At 34.7% G+C, this 22054-nt stretch overlaps 2 protein-coding genes across 2 annotated transcripts; both read left to right on the forward strand.

Annotated features, from left to right (window-relative positions):
* Positions 1 to 19423: 19423 nt before the first annotated feature.
* On the forward strand, positions 19424 to 20521 carry LOC111472681 (major extracellular endoglucanase-like). The gene is made up of 3 exons (XM_023118285.1): positions 19424 to 19999; positions 20110 to 20356; positions 20469 to 20521. The coding sequence occupies exons 1-3, from the start codon at positions 19424 to 19426 to the stop codon at positions 20519 to 20521; spliced, it is 876 nt and encodes a 291-aa protein (XP_022974053.1).
* Positions 20522 to 20602: 81 nt separating this feature from the next.
* On the forward strand, positions 20603 to 21254 carry LOC111472682. The gene is made up of 2 exons (XM_023118286.1): positions 20603 to 20710; positions 20788 to 21254. The coding sequence occupies exons 1-2, from the start codon at positions 20701 to 20703 to the stop codon at positions 21219 to 21221; spliced, it is 444 nt and encodes a 147-aa protein (XP_022974054.1). The 5' UTR covers positions 20603 to 20700; the 3' UTR covers positions 21222 to 21254.
* Positions 21255 to 22054: the final 800 nt, after the last annotated feature.

Raw genomic sequence — 22054 nt, forward strand, 5'->3', positions numbered from 1 at the left:
TCTAGTGATATTGTAGCAGATACTCAAGAAACTTCTGAGACTGTTGCTGAGGAACCAACGGTGGAACAAGTGACACCTGAGCATGTGTTGAAAAGATCATCTAGAGCTATTAGGGTATCAGATAGGTATGTGATATGAACCATGACCAAGGAATTTTCATACCTCAAGGTCCAATTACAAGGACGAGAGCTAAGAAGTTACAACAAACCTTATACAGTTATATTCAAGCTATGGTGTGCTCATCAAAGGAAATTCTAGAAGACGCTAGAGACCTTCTTTATATGTTGTGCAAAGTTGAGCTTCATGAAAGAGATGAATTAAATGCACTTTAAGTTGCATTTAATAAACTCCGTTGAATTTATGAAACTAGTCCAAGGATGAGTCAATAAGCACATTTTATTAATTGCATTATTTAATTATAGTTTAACTATTTGTTTGTCATATTTAAGCTAGTTTTAAATATAGGAGCTAAGGTTATATTGTAACCCATATAGGTTACTATATTCCACCATTAACCCATTTTAATATGGAGGTTATGGGTATTTTTCATTTACTAGCCCATTTAATTTGGGAGTTATATATCACATAGGTTAAAGTTGTAAGGGCTATATAATTTTCTTTGATTAGACATCAAATTTTGGAATTAAGAATAGAATTTCTATTTTAGCTTTGTTGAGAGCTAAACTTTCTTTGCAAATTCTTGTGTTTAGAACTTGCATGTAGAGTCATTCAAGTGGTATTGATCAAACTTCTTGTGGAGTGATTCGAATCACGAGTTTAGAAACGAGTTTTCTTTACTCTTGATCTTGATCATCAAGGTAATCCGTTCCATACTTTCCCTTGGGTTGATTTTCCATATCATTTGGTATCAGAGCTTCAGGCTCAAGATCGGATATATGTTTCATTGCGCTTATCTCTTTTAATTCTCTTATAATTTTTTTTCTCAGTATGTGTAGAATGTTCATGTTTTATCACAAAAATATATAACAAAAAAAAAAAAAAAAAATTTATGTTCTTTAAAATGTTGGATCTGAATCTTATCAACACTTTGTTTTCTTTAAGATCTTCTAAATCAATTTTCTTATTGATAAATTGATTAGATTTTGCCAATCAGAAGAAAAAAAAAAAAAAACCATTGAAAGAAAAAAAGCTTATTGATGTTAAATGTCTTTCTTTTTTTCCTCTTGATTATTATATGTAACTCTCATATGTTACTACGTCTAAATTAGTCCTTAATCATTTTCTTTCTTTAATTCGTTTCTTTGTCGTTATTCGGATTGCTCCTTCAATACCCTTGTGTATGTGTTGAGTGTGCTATCTATTCACTTTGAATTGCACTTAGCTCTATAACATAGCTTGTCTCACATCCCAATTTGTTTTTTGGAGTGTGATTTGTGTGTGCTCAATTGTGAGGGTGAGTTTGTAAGGGAGTGACACATTGATTCGAGTGTTGAGTGCTAAACACGAGTGAACTACATTTACGAGTGAATACATGTGAGGGAGCGCTTGTGAGGTCCTTTTTTTTCTTTTACCTTTCTTTTGTAGCATGGAAAATCCAGACGACAATACTGACATTACTGATGCACGATTGAGAGAAGTACAACAACGAACCATGGAAAGACTAATTCGAGAAATAGAAGAGTTGACTGATCGAATAGGCAGATTGGAGATTCAAAATCAAGCTAGACAGAGGATTCCACTACCTACGCCCTCAACCGATACATATGAGGGCGACAATTCTGATCACCACGAGGATAATCCAAATGTGGTTGGTCATGGCTTGATGCGAGGGACAGACCATGGAAGAAGGTATCATAATTTACAACAACGAGTTCCTTATGATGATAGAATTGATCGTAACGTGGGGAGCATCAAATTAAAACTTCCCAAGTTTTATGGCAAAACCGATCCACAGGAGTACCTTCAATGGGAGAAGACGGTGGAGTCAGTGTTCAACTGTCATAATTTTAGTGATGAAAAGAAGATACTGTTATGCATTGCTCAATTCAAACAATATGCTCAAATTTGGTGGGATAAATTGATGTTAAGTAGGAGAAGAAATCTGGAAGCACCAATTGATTCATGGGTCGAATTCAAAGAGTCCATGAGGAAGCGTTTTGTTCCACAATATTTTCACCGGCACATGGTGCAAAAGCTTCAAGCATTGAAACAAGGACGCAAATTTGTGGAGGATTATTACAAGGAGATGGATACATTGATGGATCGACTTGAACTCGATGCGGACATGGAGGCTCTCATGGCGCAGTTTATTAATGGGTTAAACATAGAGATTGCGGACAAGACTGATTTACAACCTTATTCTAATATTGAGGAGTTGTTTTACATTTCAATAAAGATCGAGAGGCAAATCCAACGAAGATCTCAACGGTATTCTTCTAAAACTTTTCCCAATTATACTTCTACATGGAAAAGGGATAGTAAGAACATTGATTATAAGCATAGAAATCAAGAGATTAAGGAGAAGCCTGAAGCTAAATTTGAGAAAGGGGAGAGTTCTAGAACAGGGAAAGAAAAAGTAGAAAAGTCTAATGTTCGAAATAGAGATTTAAAGTGTTGGAGATGTCAAGGGGTAGGACATTATAGTAGAGATTGCCCAAATGCAAGAATTATGACCATCAAGGAGGGAGAACTTGTTACGGATGACGAGGCACATGACGACATAAATGAGGAAACTAATGAGAGTGCGAAGTTTAGTGAAGAGGACCCTACACATATATCTTTGGTTACTCGACGAGCTCTAAACACCCACATTAAGGAGGACAGCCTAGACCAAAGGGAGAACTTGTTTCAAACTCGGTGTCTTGTTCAATCTGTACCTTGTAGTGTTGTAATTGATAGTGGTAGTTGCACCAATGTTGTGAGTTCCATTCTGGTCAAAAGACTTAATTTAAAGACACACCAAGACCCTACAAGCTTCAATGGTTGAATGATTGTGGGGAAGTACGGGTAACTCAACAAACTCTTGTTTCTTTTACTATTGGAAAATATGTTGATGATGTTTTATGTGATGTTGTATCCATGCATGTTGGAGATTTACTACTGGGGAGGCCTTGGCAATTTGATCGTCGGGTAATGTATGATGGGTATGCAAATCGATACTCTTTTACTCACAACAGTAGAAAAACTACTCTTATTCTATTGTCTCCAAAAGATGTATTTATTGATCATTGCAAACTTGAAAAAAAAAAAAAAAAGACAAGAGGCGGATGCAAAAGCAGAGATTGAAAAAGAATCAAGTGAAAAAAAAAGCTTGAGGGAAAAGCAAGAGAGTAACACTCAGCCTAGAGAAAAAAAAGAGAGAAAAGCCAAATCAGTAAGCTTGTATGTTAGATCAAGTGAGGCTAGGAATGTTTTGCTCTCTAACCAGACTATTCTTGTACTTATGTGCAAGGGATCTTGTTACTTTACTAACATGCTTAACCCTTCTTTGCCTAGTGATTTTGTTGTGCTTTTGCAAGAGTTTGAAGATTTATTTTCCAAGGAGAAGCCTAGTAGTTTGCCACCACTTAGAGGGATTGAACACAAGATTGACTTCATTCCTGGCGCGCCCATTCCAAACCGACCAGCTTATAGGACTAATCCAAAGGAGGCTGAAGAGATACAAAGGCAAGTAAGTGAACTCCTTGCTAAATGGTATGTACGTGAAAGTTTGAGTTCTTGTTCTATTCCAGTTATTCTTGTACCTAAGAAAGATGGTTCTTGGCGTATGTGTGTTGCTTGTAAGGCTATAAACAAGATAACTATAATGTATAGACATCTAATTCCCAGATTAGATGATATGCTTGATGAATTTCATGGATGTAGTATTTTTACTAAGATTGATTTAAAATCGGGTTATCATCAAATTCGAATGCATCTTGGGGATGAGTGGAAAACAACTTTTAAAATCAAGTATGGTCTTTATGAATGGTTGGTTATGCTTTTTGGATTAACTAATGCACCTAGTACATTCATGAGACTATTTAGGTAAGTTTGTGGTTGTTTATTTTGATGACATCCTTGTTTACTCTAAATCTTTAGATGATCATATTACCCATGTACGCAATGTTTTGACTACTTTAAGAAACGAATGTTTGTACGTAAATTTAAAGAAATGTAGCTTTTGCATGGAAAAAGTTAACTTTCTTGGGTTTGTAGTTTCATCTAATGGTGTTGAGGTTGATGAGGAGAAAGTGAAGGCTATAAAAGATTGGCCTACACCTAAAAATGTAAGTGAGGTAAGAAGTTTTCATGGTCTTGCAAGTTTCTACCATAGGTTCATTAAGAATTTTAGTACAATTGCTTCACCCTTGAATGAACTTGTTAAGAAAAATGTATCCTTTATATGGGAAAAAGATCAAGAACTTGCTTTTAATACTTTGAAAGAAAATTGAGTTCTGCTCCCTTGCTTGCATTACCTAATTTTGAGTCTACTTTTGAAATTGAATGTGATGCTAGTGGAGTACGGATAGGTGCTGTATTAATGCAAAATCAAAGACCTTTAATGTTCTTTAGTGAGAAGTTGACTGGTGCATCTTTGAGGTATCCAACTTATGACAAAGAGCTTTATGCTTTGGTTCGTGCATTGCAAACCTGGCAACATTATCTTTGGCCTAAGGAGTTCATTATTCATATGAATCATGAAAGTTTAAAGCATTTGAGACTACAAAATAAACTCAACAGACGACATGCTAAGTGGTTAGAATTTATTGAAACATTCCCTTATGTCATAAAATATAAACAAGGTAAGGAGAACATTGTTGCAGATGCTTTATCACGAAGGTATGTCCTCCTCAATACTTTGAATGCTAGGTTGTTGGGTTTTGAACACATAAAGGATTTGTATCAACATGACATGTTCTTTGCTCCTTTTGTTGAATCTTGTGAAAAAGGACTCATTGTGGATAATTACTTGTTGTTAGATGGATTTTTGTTCCGAAAAGGCAAACTTTGCATACCATCTTGTTCCATCCGTGAGCTACTTGTGAGGGAAGCTCATGGAGGTGGTTTAATGGCACACCATGGAGTTTCTAAAACTTATGATATGCTCTCTGAACATTTTTTTTGGCCTAAAATGAAACATGATGTTCATAAAGTTTGTGCTCGTTGCATAGCATGTAAACAAGCTAAGTCTAGGCTTCAACCACATGGTTTATACTCCCCATTACCGGTTCCTAATGGTCCTTGGATTGATATATCAATGGATTTTGTTTTAGGTTTACCTAGGACTAGGAAAGGTTATGATAGCATCTTTGTTGTGGTTGATCGATTTAGTAAAATGACTCATTTAATTCCTTGTCACAAAACTGATGATGCAAAACATATTGCAGACCTGTTCTTTACGGAAGTTGTACGATTGCATGGCATTCCTAAAAGCATCGTTAGTGATCGTGATGTAAAATTTTTAAGCCACTTTTGGCGTGTTTTATGGGGGTAAGTTAGGAACTAAGCTAGTATATTCAACTACTTGTCATCCTCAAACAGATGGACAAACTGAAGTTGTTAACAGAACCATGACTGCTATGCTTAGGGCTATTATTGATAAGAATCTTAAGACTTGGGAGGATTGTTTGCCCTTTATAGAATTTGCATATAATAGGGTTGTTCATAGCACTACTAAATGCACATCTTTTGAAATTGTTTATGGCTTTAATCCTTTAACCCCCATTGATTTGTTACCCATACCGTCAAAAGAGTTTGTGAATTTTGATGCAAATGCCAAGGTTGAGTTTGTTCATAAGTTGCACAAGCAAGTGAAAGAACAAATTGAGAAACAAAATTCCAAGGTTGCCATCTGAATTAATAAAGGACGTAAGATTGTCATCTTCAAGCTAGGAGATTGGGTTTGGATGCATTTCCGAAAAGAAATATTTCCTACTCAAAGAAACTCTAAGCTTTTACCACAAGGAGATGGACCTTTTCAAGTTCTTGAGCGTATCATCGACAATGCTTATAAAATTGATTTACCAAGTAAGTACGGTGTTAGTACAACTTTTAATGTTGTTGATTTGAGTCCTTTTGATGTAGGTGATGGCTTTGATTCGAGGACAAATCCTTCTTAAGAGGGGGAGAATGATATGAACCACGACCAAGGAATTTCCATACCTCAAGGTCCAATTACAAGGATGAGAGCTAAAAAGCTATAACAAACCTTATACAGTTATATTCAAGCTATGGTGAGCTCATCAAAGGAAATTCTAGAAGACGCTAGAGACCTCCCTTATATGTTGTGCAAAGTTGAGCTTCATGATGAAAGAGATGAATTAAATGCACTTTAAGTTGCATTTAATGAACTCCGCTGAATTTATGAAACTAGTCCAAGGATGAGTCAATAAGCACATTTTATTAATTGCATTATTTAATTATAGTTTAACTATTTGTTTGTCATATTTAAGCTAGTTTTAAATATAGTAGCTAAGGTTATATTGTAACCCATATAGGTTACTATATTCCACCATTAACCCATTTTAATATGGAGGTTATGGGTATTTTTCATTTACTAGCCCATTTAATTTGGGAGTTATATATCACATAGGTTAAAGTTGCAAGGGCTATATAATTTTCTTTGATTAGACATCAGATTTTGGAATTAAGAATAGAATTTATATTTTAGCTTTGTTGAGAGCTAAACTTTCTTTGCAAATTCTTGTGTTTAGAACTTGCATGTAGAGTCATTCAAGTGGTATTGATCAAACCTCTTGTGGAGTGATTCGAATCACGAGTTTAGAAACGAGTTTTCTTTACTCTTGATCTTGATCATCAAGGTAATTCGTTCCATACTTTCCCTTGGGTTGATTTTCCATATCAGTATGTACCTTAATTACACTATTTGTTGCTGACTGATGAAGGGATGAGCTGGATGAGACCTAGTTGGAGAATACAACCAAGTGGGAGCAAGTCATAGTTAATGGGATGAGCTGGATGTCTAGGCTTCAGAATTGTGTTGTTTCTCCATCTACTGAGACTGAGTACGTGGCAATAGCTGAAGCTGAAAATGAGATGATATGGTTAACATACTATCTAGAAGAATTAGGCCAGAAGCAGTGCAAGAAGATTGTTCATGCAAATAGTCAGAGTTCAATACAATTGGTGAAGAACCCGATCTATGAAAGACAAAAGACATCAGAAGACGATACTACTTCACTCGCAAGTTAGTGAAAGATGGTGATGTGTTTGGAAAAGATAGAGGGTGCAAAAAAATCTGGCAAACATGTTGACAAAATGTGTTTGATGTTGGAAAATTGAGGTTGTGCAAAACCTCTATTGGTATGGTGCAGCAAAGACATTGATAGTCGTTTGAGAATGAAATTCTTAGTTGACTAGATCATATTTCAAGTAAGAGAATTGGTTGACTGAATCCGTCTCTACTTTAGAGAATTGTTAGATTATGAAACTGGATAATTATTTATACCTTATTATTGAAGTTTGTGCTTCAAATTAGTTCTTGTTTTAGTCCTTTGAAGAACTCCTCTCAGCTGGAAGACTTCTTGTGGTCTATGTATATCGTCCCAGCCCAACACGACCACCCACCAAGGTATCCAGTCACTAGAATCTGTGATGCCATTGATGGAGCTTCATCTGGAAGTGGAATTGTTGGCAAAATTACTACAGGAGTGTTTGCTTATAAAGGACATATACTATAAACGACTATTTATAGTAAAAAGTTGGTAAAACTATATAGGTAGATAGTTATATATAATACATAATTATATCGGGTAAAATTATATATAGTAAACTTAACCATATATATATCGTTTTTAGGTAGTGGTTTGAAGATGTACTTTCTACTTTTTCATATTTTCTCGTACATATTTATGTCATCAATATAAACCTTTAACCAATAGTTCTTCTACATTTTCTCTCTCCGGTTCTTTGTGTTCATCTAAATCTAGATCGAGTGTGTGCATTGTTGTGTGGTCTTAACATGAAGACATTTTTCACTGTAAAACAAATGGGGTTGAGAACGATATTATATTCTTCATCTCCATCTTTGCTCAATTCCCCCCGCCTTGCCCCATCCCTACCTCGCTTAATATAAATATATTTTCAAAACACAGACATACATATATATGCTTTGTGGCTATATTAAAAAAAAAACAGTTAATTTTTTTCGACTCTAATTGTAACATTTAAAATAAAACTATGTTGGATATTTTTTAAAATTGTTAAAGACGGTCGTAATATAAAATTTTGAATTTTAAAAAATATGTTGTTAGAACATTATAGCTTATGAAATATATTGATTACATTTGTTAGAATCTTTTTACAATTTTTTTTTTAATAAGGATTATATAAAAAAAAAAATGAAAACTTTAAAATAATAATATATATATTTTTGTAAGAATACGAAAGAGTAAAAATTACCTGCGGGAAACACGATCTCTACAATTTTCTACTTTGATCTCCACAAAAATAAATGAAAATTTTTATGAGATGGAGAATAGAACAAGTGGCCGGGATAGAGACGGGGAACCATGTCCCTGCCCCGCACGTGGACATCTCTAATCATTAGGGTAAGTAGATATGACGAATGATAGGTAAAAATTGATTAAGTTTAAGATTTTTTTTTAATATCCTTTAAAATTCAAAGGTATTTTGTAAAATTTAACTTTTGGTATGAAACACAATGACTATTTTTATGGATTTTGTTTTGTTTAAATTAGAAATTTAATTTCAAAATTTTATATTGAATAGCTCTCTAAATTTTAAATTTTTTTTTTTGTCTAAAGTAAGTTCCTAAACGGTTTATTTTATAACTAATAGGTTATTGAACTTTTAATTTGAGTCTAATACGTCTTTAAATTTTGAAGTTAAATGTTCTAATAAATACAAAATTTAATTTAATTTTTTTTGTTTAATAAGTCATTAACTTTTTTTAAAATGTTAGAATATTTGGTTGACATACTCAACAAAAATGAAATTTTAAGAAACTATTTAATATTTTAATATGTTAATTTTTTTTAAAAACTCTATCTTTAGAGTAGATTTTTTTCAAAATTGTAATGGATTTTCGGTTGTGAAATATTTATGAAAGGTCAGGATAATATTGTAACTTTTGGAAGAATAGAGTCTTAAAAGAACGATTAAGTTTACGAGTAGGAGTAACTAATTATGTAAGGAAGAGGTTGAGGTTGAGGTCGAGTTCTCTCAAGGTAGATGAAAAAATCCTGACAAACGAGCTCACGTTAGGGACCAAAGATGAATAATGGGTTAAAAACTCATAAACTCGCCCTCGATAGGGCCAAAGGTGGCACACGATGAGGTGAACTTCTGACTTCTAGATTAACCAACAACCATGCCTTGAGTAAGAAAAAAAGGGGTTGTAGTTGAGAGCTTATATCTTTTAGAGCTAGAGTGGTTGAAGTCGATGTGAGCTAATGTAACAGCCTAACCTACCACTAGTAGATATTATTTGCTTTAGCTTGTTGCATATTGTTGTTAGCCTCACGGTTTTAAAACGATCTGGTAGGGAAAGGTTTCCACGCCTGACAATCCACCCCACGTGGGGTTCCAACGTACTCGCTGGCACGCCACCTGATATCTGGCTTTGATATCATTTGTAACAACCTAAGCCTACCACTAGGAGAAAGAAAAACTCAAAAACCTTGAGGGGAAGCTCGAAAGGAAAAACTCAAAAAGAACAATATCTGCTAGTGGTAGGAAGCTGTTACAAATGGTATCAGAGCCAGACATTAGGCCCACAAGGGTGTAGATTGTGAGATCTCATATCGGTTGGAGAGGGAAACAAATCATTCCTTAAGGGTGTGGAAACATTTCCCTAGTAGGGGAACAACGGAACGAAAAACGCACAGAGAACAATATCTATTAGTGGTAGACTTGAGTTGTTACCGGGATGTGCTTTTTTCATGCCTCGCCCCATTAAATGAATTGAAATCATGAAAAATCTATAAATTAGGCAAACATCTAAAGGGTAATATTCATTAAATTTATTTTCTAAAACTGAAAAAATAAAAACCAACGACTATTCTAAGCCAAAAAGAAGGCTTAGGTCGGTCACTTTTTGTAACACTCGCATATTCGAGACAGATCTTAGGAGGGTAATATTAAATGTACTAGGTGTAAATAAGACCGAGTAAAGTGTAAATTATATCGACTTTTATTCTTACATAGCAAAATGAATCTTAAGGACTAGTTCGAGGTCAAAAAGGCGTGGGTGGGTTATTTTTTTGGCAAAGGGTCGCATATCCAAGGATTAACAAGTAGGGGTGCATTTTTTTAAATCAAAGTTCATGTCCAAAATCACCCAATGAGATAGAATATAGACGTGAGCATGGGGGATAACTCTAGTTTAGGGTTTGTATGTGTGCAACTCATATAAAGTCGCTACTACATGCATGACATGACTTTTTTATGTGGAAATATTCGTTTAAAATAATTCATAAAACGATGTCATAGACTTGACGGTGCACAATAAAGCTTAATCAAACAATGAAAAATAAACGACATGAAATTTAAATAAAACAAAGAAAAGATTAGAACAATGTTATGAGCTACAAAATAAATAAAATTCAACTAACTTAACACAAGTTTCATGGTCTTCAACGCGACTTTGCCGTCATCTGTACAGGGGTGCCTTACCTTTACCTGTAATGTAAGAGTAGCACATGACTTGAATATTTTAAGAAATATTCAGTAAGTGATCCTACTATTGTAGTCGTGAAATGCAAACACATGCAACATAGTGGTACCTATCATTTAAAACATCATTTCATTCTCTTAGGCGGCTTTCCAGTCCGAGCTAAATTGGATGTGTAGTGCTTCTCTACACATAGCCCACACGTACGAACGTGACCTACTAGGTAGGCTCGCACACCCCCTGGGCCTGCTGGTCGGGCTAGCACTTGTTGACGGGCTATTACCGGACATCCAGAGGGAATAACGACCATCATATCATCATGACAAACATGATGGACATAATTAGCCTCATAGTGTACATGTCTGTACTCATCGTAATGGAGAAAGTTTCCTAATGTATGTGAACACACAGTTATGCATGAAGTTCCCATATTTCCTATTATGACATAATAAATGATGTAAGAAAATCTTTATTCTTTTATAACATGTTAATTCGGTAATTATGTATACATAATTCTTATACATTACATTGCTTCCATGATATGACATAGGGAGGTTTTGCATCATAGATTTCCTTATTTCAAAACATATCATGACATGTCATAAAGTCTGAAGTAGAGGCTTTCATTTGGAGCAAGGATCGAGCTAAGTCGATGCCCCCCCCTCCCCCAATCGCGATATAGCTTCCAAGATTTTGAGCTCTCAGATTTCTTCGAGAGCCACAATCCACCATTTTCATTCAAATTGTTTCCTACACGTTCTGAACAAGATTACCCATAAGTTTAATAAATAAATAGAGTGTTGAAGAAGCCCCAAACATGGATTCCTAATCCAAGCGGCCATTAAAGGAAGAGATTAAAGCTTGAAAATCCAATCCGAACCTATAAGTAAATGCTTTAGGAGAGACAATTCTCATTTGATTTTTGCACCCCCAAAGAACATTTCCTTAGAAGACCATGAAGGAAAACAAGCCTCAGAGTGTGTCTAATTGGAGAAAATGGTTTTCAGGTAAAATTTGAGGGTAAGGATCCAATTCTCATTTATTGTCCATTTTTCTTAAATTGATCCTTTCTTTAGCTTAAAAACTTTGAGTGCTTTTTATGAAGAAATTGAGAGCTAATATGTCCTAGATCAAGCTGATCAAGAAAACTAAATTGTGTGATTTTGAGTAAGTTGCATATTGAGGAAACAATATCAAAATTGAGATCACACGCTTAAAGACGGTTCCTCCAAAAATAATTTATTTAGCTAGAGGGAAAAATAAGGAAGAAAATTCATGAAGAAATTAAGTCGTGAAAAGCTCTAGAATCGGCTGCCCAATAGAACTTTATATGGTTTGAATTCTGGTGAGGAAAAGTTTTCTAGTAAATTTTGGAGGTGAATAACTCATGCCACAATCCATGAAAAGGTATGAAATCAATCCCCAGCTCTTCCGTGTAATACCATCATTAAGTTTCATGAAGAAATCGAATGGAGAAAAGTTGTAAACGGAGCCTTCAATTTGGAGAATATATTATAATAATTAGTCATGAAATATATCTTAGATATCATAATCAGTTAATATATTTTTTTTTCTTATTTGTAGGAGTGTGTTAGTAGTATATTTTATCTTAGGATTTGATTAGTAGTATATTTTATCTTATTCTCAAGATTTAGTTAGTTGTATATTTTTTTCTTATTTGTAAGTATTAGTTTGTAGCTTGTATCCTATTTAAACGTTGTGAACATTAATGAAGATCGTACTTTCGATCACACTTCTGTTTCTCATGCTTAACATGGTATTAGAGCACTGATTTTGGTGTTCTTAAATATCAAAATTTCATTTATGGCGGAATCAGTCAAATCCAACTTCAAAATTTCGGATATTGATTTAACACATTCTTATTATATTCATCACTCGGGTCAGCCAGGATATTCACTTGTTCCAATCAAATATTCTAATCAAATTAAATGAAACAGATTATCAATCCTGGGTAAATTAGTTATGCATGCTCTTGTTGCCAAAAAGAAAATTGGCTTCATTGATGGCACAATTGAAGAACCATCTCAAGATGCAAATTCAACCGAATTTGAACTCTGAAATCAGTGCAACAATATGATAATATCTTGGTTAACTCATTCAGTTGAAGTAGATATTGCTGAAGGCATTATTCACGCCAAGACAACTCATCAAGTGTGGGTTGATCTTCACGATCAATTCTCACAAAAGAATGCTCAAACAATTTTTTAGATATAAAAGTCGATAGCAATGATGTCACAGGGAACTATGACACTGTCAGCATATTTCACCAAGCTCAAAGCACTTTGGGATGAATTAGAAGCGTACTGCACACCATTTACCTATAATCAACGCCAAATACATGTTGATCAACGAGAAGAAGACAAGTTGATACAACTACTCATGGGGCTCAATGAGTCTTATAAAACGGTGAGATCTAACATATTGATGATGACTCCATTACCAAATGCGAGGCAAACCTATTCATTACTTGTACATGAAGAGATGCAATGTCAGGTAACTTCTGAACCTACTAAGAATTTCTCGCTTGCATCAAAAGAAAACAAGATATTCAAAATTCACCGAGGACAAATCATATGAACACTACAATAAAATTGGTCAGCAGTTGATGAGTGTCAAATCCTTAAGTTTCATTGTAAATTTTGTGATAAAAGAGAACATACAGAAGATCGATGTCAATAGAAAAATAATTCTAGAACGGTAGTACAAGTCAATCAACGCAACAATCGTGTATATCGATCATCTGCAAATATGGCCGATGTTTCTCAGTTGAACACAGAAGAACAGTCACCTAATTCGATTCCAAATTTTTCTTCTAACCAATTACAATAGATAACACAAGCCTTATCTAAACTCAATCATCTTCCTTCTGGTAATTTTGACAATTTCATCAATGTTACAGGTTTGTTTCTAGTATCTGCATTATCTATTAACTTTGCTAGTTCTAATTCATGAATTCTCGATATTGAAGTTACGGATCATATAATATCCAAAGCTTCTATTATGACTGAATCAAAGGAAGCCACCATATCTAGAATAAATTTGCATAATGGAGGAACAACACATGTGTCACATACTGACAATGTTTCCTTTAATCCTGACCTTATATTAAAGTTTTGTGTGTGCCTTCATTCAATTTAAAGCTAATATCCATCAACAAACTTATGAATGACTTGAAATGTTATGTCACCTTCTATCCTGATTCTTGTGTTATGCAGGACTTGGTTACGGGGAAGATGATTGGCTCGGGTAAACAATTTGAAGGTCTCTATCATATTTCTTCCTCTCCAATCAAATTTGAAGATTTGTGGCATTTATGCATGAGTAGTATATTTATCATATCTGATTTGTGGCATTTATGCCTAGGTCATTCTTCTTTTCTCGTTTTAAATTTTTAGATGATCAATTGCATCTATTTTTTTTTTCATAACAGTAGTATTTGCCCGTTAACAAAACAAACTAGGTTGTCTTTCCCAAGAAGTTAAATAACAACCTCTTCTTCTTTTGATCTGTTACATTGTGATGTTTGGGGACCACATAAAATTCCTACTCATTCTGGTTTGCGTTTTTTCTCACTATTGTTAATGATTTTACACGATGTACTTGGGTTTTTCTTATGCAACATAAATCAGAAGTACATCATTTGTTAATGAACTTTCAAACTCAATTTCATACTACTATCAAGATAGTTAGATCAGATAATAGGGCTGAGTTCCTATCTTTTCAACCATTTTTTACTTTTTGTGGCATTGAATTTCAGCGCACTTGTGTTTATACTCCACAACAAAATGGAGTCGTAGAACGTAAGCATCATCATATCCTAAATGTAGCTAGGTCTCTCCTCTTTCAGTCACAGGTTCCTCTCAATTTTTAGGGAGAGTGCATTTTAACTGCTGTTTATCTTATAAATAGAACACCATCACCATTGTTGTCTAACAAGACACCCTTTGAAGCACTCTACAAACGATCACCTACATTTCATTATCTTCAAGTTTTTTGTTATAAATGTTATGCAATTGTAGTACATCCTAAGCAAAAATTTAACCCTGGGCAATTCCTTGTGTTTCATAGGATATACTTGTGGTCACAAAGGTTACAAGTTGTATGACATGCAATCTCACAAATTCTTTATCAGTCATGATGTTAAATTTTGTGAAGATGATTTTTCTTTTTCATCAGCTTCACAAACTTTGACATTAGCTCCTTCGAATCTCATTTTACCACTTCATGATTCATCCTACTCAAACATCTATTCTAGTCCTCCTCCACCTTCTATTCCTTCACATACTACTTCGTCGTCTCCTCCACCTTCTATTCCTTCTCCAGATTCACCCGCTAATTATAATTCTATCCCACCTGATACATCAGTTCCACTTCGACGTTCTACTCGTACAAAACAGCCTCCAGCTTGGCATAATGATTATGAGATGTCTTCTATAGTCAATCAAATAAACTCTAGCTCAAGTCCCAACACTAGTACCAAGTATCCCCTTCATCATTACCTTTCATTCTCTCATTTTCTCGTACTTAATGTGCTTTTCTAGCACTTATTACAGTCGGGACAAAACCTAAAACCTATGATGAGGCAGTTGGTGACCCATTATGGCAAGCAGGCTATGAATGATGAAATTGCAGCTTTGGAACATAATCATACTTGGTCTCTCATTCCTCTACCACTTGGCCATAAAGCTATTGGCTGCCGTTGGGTGTACGAGATTAAATACAACTCTGATGCTTCTGTCGAATGTTATAAAGCTCGACTGGTAGCAAAGGGATACACTCAGGTTGAAGGTATTGATTACAAAGAGACATTTTCTCCTACAATGAAACTTACTACACTTCGTTGCTTACTCACTATTGTTGCTGCTCGAAAATGGTTCACTCATTAGGATGTTCAAAATTTCTTTCTCCATGGTAATCTAGATGAGGAAGTCTATATGTCTTTACAACCAGGTCTTCACCGAATGGGGAGAATACAATATGTTGACTCCATAAATTTCTTTATGGATTAAAACAGGCTTATCGCAATTGGTTCTCCATATTCTCTACCACTATACAAAATGCAGGCTACAGGCAGTCTAAAGCAGATTACTCTTTATTTACTAAGAGTAAAGGTACTTTTTTTCACTATAGTTCTTATCTATGTTGATGATATTTTGTTGACAGGAATTGATATCAAAGAAATTCAACATCTCAAGACTAGTTTACCCGAGAAATTTCTTATCAATGATTTAGGAAATTTGAAGTATTTACTAGGCATTGAATTTTCTCGGTTTAGAAAAGAAATTTTTGTCTCAAAGAAAGTATGCTCTAGACATTCTTCAAGACATAGGTCTTACAAGAGCACGTCTAGAAAAATTTTCTATGGAGCAAAATTTGAAACATTCTTAAACAGCAGGAGAGAAGTTGAATGATCCAAATAAATACAGACGGTTAATTGACAGATTAATATATTGAGCGCAAATATCATCTCATAAGGGAGATTGTGCAAACAGGAGATGTGATCGTCAGAAAGATAGCTTTAGAGCACAACATTGCTGATCCATTTACGAAGCCCCTCACGACTAGTGTTTGAAGGGAATCTAGTGAGTCTAGAACTACGAGTTATGTAATCTAGGGCAGGTGGGAGAAAATGCATGGGTACGTGATGCCCTAGTTTATAGTATTTATGTCTCTCTCTACTCAACATTATAAAACCCCGCTAGAGTTTTAGTCCAAGTGGGAGTTTGTTGGGTTTTATGCTAAAACTCATAGTTTGCAAACAAAAACATATTCTATTTTCAATAAAGTTATTATTGATGTTTATTCAGTAAATATCGTTACTGAATAAAGTGAATTTTACGATCATTAATCTAAATCCAATAAACTAAGAATACTCTGGCTATAGTATGATTACTTGAACTATATGTAAAGACATTAAGAGTGAATCAAGTTCAAGTATATAGTCAAAATGATTTATAGTACAGGGATAAGGCTGAGTACTTTATCCTGGGGACACTATGAATGTGACCCACTTTTCTATATGATATAAACAATGTGATTACTAAATTGTACATGTGGAGATATGTGAGTGGGGGCGTCCTATGCAATGAGTATTGCCTAAGATCGGACCATGAAGAAAATCACTCTCACTTTATAATGTCGTTTACTGTTGAGACTGATTTTTTCACTTGATGACCGAGGTAACTCGACCTTAATCCTGAGATAACTATGAACTCCAATTTATTTAGAATTATCCTTAGATTTGCATGGGTGAGAGTGAATAGATGGAGACATAGGGTGCAAGATAGAATTCACTCCTACCCGCTTTTAGAGATAGTAGAGAGGTTGTTCCCTTAAGTACTGACTCTTGGTCTTAAATAAGGGGCCCCACCCTCTCATTGACCCGAGAGGGATCCGGTATGGTGGATGGACCACAAACCAATTGTTCATTAGAGGATTAGTGGGACTTAAGGAACAAGAAGTAACTTTAGGAGTAAAACGGTAAATTGACCCAACTCTAGTTACGAACAACCTGTGAATGATCAACTTACTAATCATGGTTATATCAAATGGACATAAATATATCTATAGTGAGGGGAGTGCAACTACTAGGCTATAGTGGAGTGTCCTAGTAGTTAACGAATGTTGGTTAACAGGGTTAATGAGTTTAGCCGGTTAATCTCGGATCGTTGGAGCCTATGATCTGTAAGTCTATTAGATTCCCTGCTATACCATATCGAACTAAACCTTAGAACAGTGTGACGAGTGGGTTCGAAATGTTCAAATTCAAATTAGGGAATATACGCTAAATATATAAGATATATTTAACCACATTTAGTTTTAATTATGAATTAAACAAAAAGAGAGAATTAGAGATATTTAAATAATATTTAAATATTTTAATTATGAATATGGATTCATATGTGCCGAAATTGATTGGGAATGACATTTGATTTAATGTTAAATATTAATTAAATTGTTTAATTAATCCTTTAATATTATTTTGATTTGAAATTAATTATTTAATTTAATTGTTGAATTAAAATATTGACTTCACTTAAATGGAAAAATCCATGTTTGAGTTCGTGGAATATTGAATGTCAATATATGGTTTAACCAAACTTGCATGTTTGCCACATAATCCACAAATTTGAGTGGAATTTTGAGTGTGAATGGTAATCTCAAATTTGCATGAACATATGACTATAAATAGAGTGATAAGGTACATGGAAAGTCTTGGTGAAAACTTTGAGAAAATCTCTCAAAACTCTCTTTACATATACTAAATTTCTATCAAGTTTAGTCACTCACCGGATTCCACAATCCGGTTCTAAGGCCGGAAAATAGTAGGGAAGATACTAGTGGTAGTTCGAAACTGGTTTGTGAAGAAAAAGGAATTTGAACTACAAAAGGTTAGTATTCAAACTCATTGAGTTTTAATGCTTTTGAATATGCTAGCTAATTTACTATAATTGATATACTTAGAGTGTCTAAGATCCAAATTGCTTCCGCACGTGTTATAATAACACCATTATACATATTGCAGCCAATCTAGTTTTTCACGAACATACGAAACATATTGAAATAGATTGACATATAGTTCGAGAAAAGTTACAAGCTGGAATCATCAAACCATGTTATGTTTCGACTTAAATGCAATTGGCAGATGTTCTTACTAAAGCTTTGACATCAATTTGATTTTTTGAAAGACAAGTTGAGTGTGATTGACAGATTGACATACATTCTCCAACTTGAGGAGAGTATTGAGATATAATATTTAGAGAATGTATTATAATAATTAGTTATGGAAAATATCTTATATATGCTAATATTTTTTTTCCTTATTTGTAGGAGTTGGTTAGTAGGATATTTTATCTTACGGGTTGGTTTGTAGTATATTTTATCTCATCCTCCAGATTTAGTGGGGAATTTATTTTTATTAGTGGGGACATAAAATTATAGACTTTCATTTTTTCTCCTTCCACACAATCAAATTCAAAAGGTGACATTTTTCAAGCGAGGGCATCGAGGCTCATAATATAAGTTCTTACCAAACTACTCATCGAATAGCCAAACTACACGTCGAATTGTTTACGGTAAAAAAGACAAAGCAATCTTAATTTATTTATTATATGCTTTGGACCTTCTAAATATGCGACATCAAAATTCAACGTTTAGAATATTCTACTCTCTCCCCTAGAATATATATATGTATATATATATTAGCTTGTGCTAGTCTCGTTTAAATCTTTTTTTAACTATGCAATTGGAGACGGACAACCATAATCTAAATAAATAAATTAATAAATGCATAGTATTGTATGAAAAGTGTATAAATAAAATATTTTCAATAATTTGATAGGTTAACTATTTTATTTTTATTAATTTAGATTATTAAAATAATTTTATGCATTTGTGAATTATTAGGTGGAAAAATGTCTCCAACTCAAAAAAAATGTAGTGGGGGTATTATATAAGAACTTATCATAAACGTAGTTAGCTAATATTTTAACTTTTAATTTGAGACAGGAATAAGCTTCGAGTTTTACTTAAGAAAAAGGGGCCATAATGTTAAAATATTGGTTCTGTGGGCAAGATATGTATGAACGTTGCTAGCTTTGTTAGAAAAATTTGCTTATTACTCAACAAATTATCAAAGGTGGAAACACAATTTATTAACAAAGCAACTGAATTAAGAAAAATGGAAGGAGTTTCACGGTTACATGGATCTTTGATCTTTTGAACAAATTTCAACCTATTAATGAGATATATAAGCAACCTTTGGGCTATGCTTCTCTCACCCCGATTCATAAAAGAGAAGAAAAAATGGGAAGAACTTTTCAAGTTGTTCTTTTTCTAGCATTGTTTGTGCTTCTACCTCCTTCTGTTTATTCTTTACCGTTGTCAACAAACGGAAGGTGGATCGTTGATTCGACAACAGGGCGTCGAGTGAAGCTTGTGTGCGTGAATTGGCCTTCCCACACACAGAGCATGCTAATAGAAGGTCTCAACCACAGGCCATTAAAAGAGCTGGCAGATGAGGCAATCAAGTTGAGGTTTAATTGTGTACGACTCACGTATGCAACTCAAATGTTCACTCGTTATGCAAATAGGACAGTTGAAGAGAATTTTGACCTTCTCGATTTAGAGCAAGCAAAAGCCGGATTGGCTCAATATAATCCTTTTGTGTTGAACAAGACTATTGCTGAAGCCTATGAAGCTGTTGTTGATGTGCTTGGAGAGAGTGGTTTAATGGTGATTGCCGACAACCATATGAGTCAGCCAAGATGGTGTTGCTCCCTTGACGATGGCAATGGATTTTTTGGAGACCGCTATTTTGACCCTCAAGAATGGCTACAAGGTCTTAGCTTAGTTGCTCAACGCTTTTCCAAGAAACCAACGGTACGTAAAAATTAAGGAAAATTCTCACACTCTTGAAACTAAACTCAAACATTTAAAGACTTCTATAATTTTTCACTAACAAAAGAACATTCTTTTGTTATGACATTTAGGTGGTTGGAATGAGCCTACGAAACGAGATACGAGGAACCAATGAAAATGCAAATGATTGGAACAATTATGTTACTCAAGGAGTAACAACAATCCACAACATTAACCCAAATGTTTTAGTGATTGTTTCGGGCCTAAATTTTGATAATGATCTTCGATGCTTAAAAGAGAAGCCCTTGAATGCAAGCGCCTTAGACAACAAGTTGGTTTTTGAGGTGCACTTGTATTCGTTCAGTGGAGATGCAGAGAGTAAATTTATAAACCAGCCACTAAATAATATTTGTGCAGATATTATCAATGGCTTTGTAGACCATGCTGAATTTGTTAGAGAAGGACCAAACCCATTTCCTTTGTTTGTCAGCGAATATGGGTACGATCAGAGAGAGGTTAACGATGCAGAAAATCGGTTCATGAGTTGCTTCACAGCTCATCTTGCACAAGAAGATTTAGATTGGGCATTATGGACTTGGCAAGGTAGCTATTATTATAGGGAAGGTCAGGCAGGCCCGGCAGAAACTTTTGGAGTTCTCGACTCCAATTGGACTCAAATTAAAAATCCAAACTTTGTCCAGAAGTTTCAACTATTGCAGACTATGTTGCAAGGTAAGTATAAATATATTAACGATTTTGAATATATGGATCTATAACAAGTGTAAAAGACATTTTTTTACGGCGCACAGATCCAAATTCCAATGCATCGTTCTCGTATGTTATATATCATCCACAAAGTGGCCAATGCATCCAAGTCTCAAATGACAACAAAGATATGTTCATGGGTAATTGCTCCAACTCAGGTCGATGGACTCATGACAATGATAGCACTCCAATTAGGATGTCAAGCACTGGTTTATGCTTAAAAACAAGCGGAGAAGGCCTTATGCCATCTCTCTCAACAGATTGCTTCGGCCCTCAGAGTTCTTGGAGAGCCATTTCAAACACTAAGCTTCATTTGGCCACCATAACTCAAGATGGGAAGAGCCTTTGCTTGCAGGTTGAAAACTCTAATTCTTCAAAAATTGTGACAAACTCTTGTATTTGCACTGATGGTGCTCCAACTTGCCTCGAAGACACCCAAAGTCAATGGTTTGAACTCGTTGAAACCAACACATTGTGAGTTGCTTATGTATTGGGAAGAATAAATATATGACATGCCCGACTTTGAATTGGCCCCTATTTTATCTCTAATTCTATTCATGCTCGTGCTTAATTATAACCGATTTTATTTATCGTACAAACATATACGGAAAATAATACGAACAATAATGATCGTATAAAAGATTGGACATATAATAAACAATAGAAAAAAATTATTGACCATTTAACTACGAATTTAAGCATAAAATCGACAACCCTAATATGACTCCGGCATTTTCAAAACTTGCCTGCCAACACTAAATTCAAATTCCAACAACTACTAGTATATTGGACCAAATTCTCAATTCCCATTTTAAACTAATTAATAAACCAAGCAACATTTGTTGGAACAAGTTTGAACCGTTGGGGTTGAGGATCATCCATGCAACTTCCCTCGTCTTTAAAGCAAATGCATTTCTTCACAACAACTGAAGTACCAGATTCCTTCTCCAAGCAAAAATTTTGTTCGCCAATTGGAGATTTGCTTTCGAAGCCACCGTCCAATTGCTTCCATCACCAGAGCATTCGTCGGATACCACCGGTGCTTTTCCATCTCCGACGGATTTCAAACGCTGCCCGTAGGACAACAACTTCATCGGACTTGCATCTGCACTATGGTTCCATTGGTTCGGAGTGGCAGAATCGCCGAGTTAAACTTCTCCTTTATCCTCGGATTTGACACATTGCCCTGATACGGGATGTAGCATTATGTATGGTATTGGTGCTTTAGAATTTGGATCCGCAAGAAACGAGCTTTAGTTTCAAATTCTAACTAAAGAAATATATAAATGTTTGATTTGTTATAATGGAGGG

The sequence above is a fragment of the Cucurbita maxima genome, unplaced genomic scaffold (assembly GCF_002738345.1).
Source record: "Cucurbita maxima cultivar Rimu unplaced genomic scaffold, Cmax_1.0 Cma_Scf00084, whole genome shotgun sequence".
NCBI lineage: Eukaryota > Viridiplantae > Streptophyta > Magnoliopsida > Cucurbitales > Cucurbitaceae > Cucurbita > Cucurbita maxima.

Bases quoted from the DNA above. Each gene is read 5' to 3' on its own strand.
- LOC111472681 (XM_023118285.1), top strand. From the start codon at position 19,424: ATGGGAAGAACTTTTCAAGTTGTTCTTTTTCTAGCATTGTTTGTGCTT. The intron at 20,000-20,109 runs GTACGTAAAAAT...TATGACATTTAG, and splicing joins GCTTTTCCAAGAAACCAACG to GTGGTTGGAATGAGCCTACG. The intron at 20,357-20,468 runs GTAAATTTATAA...TTTGTTTGTCAG, and splicing joins GTTCAGTGGAGATGCAGAGA to CGAATATGGGTACGATCAGA.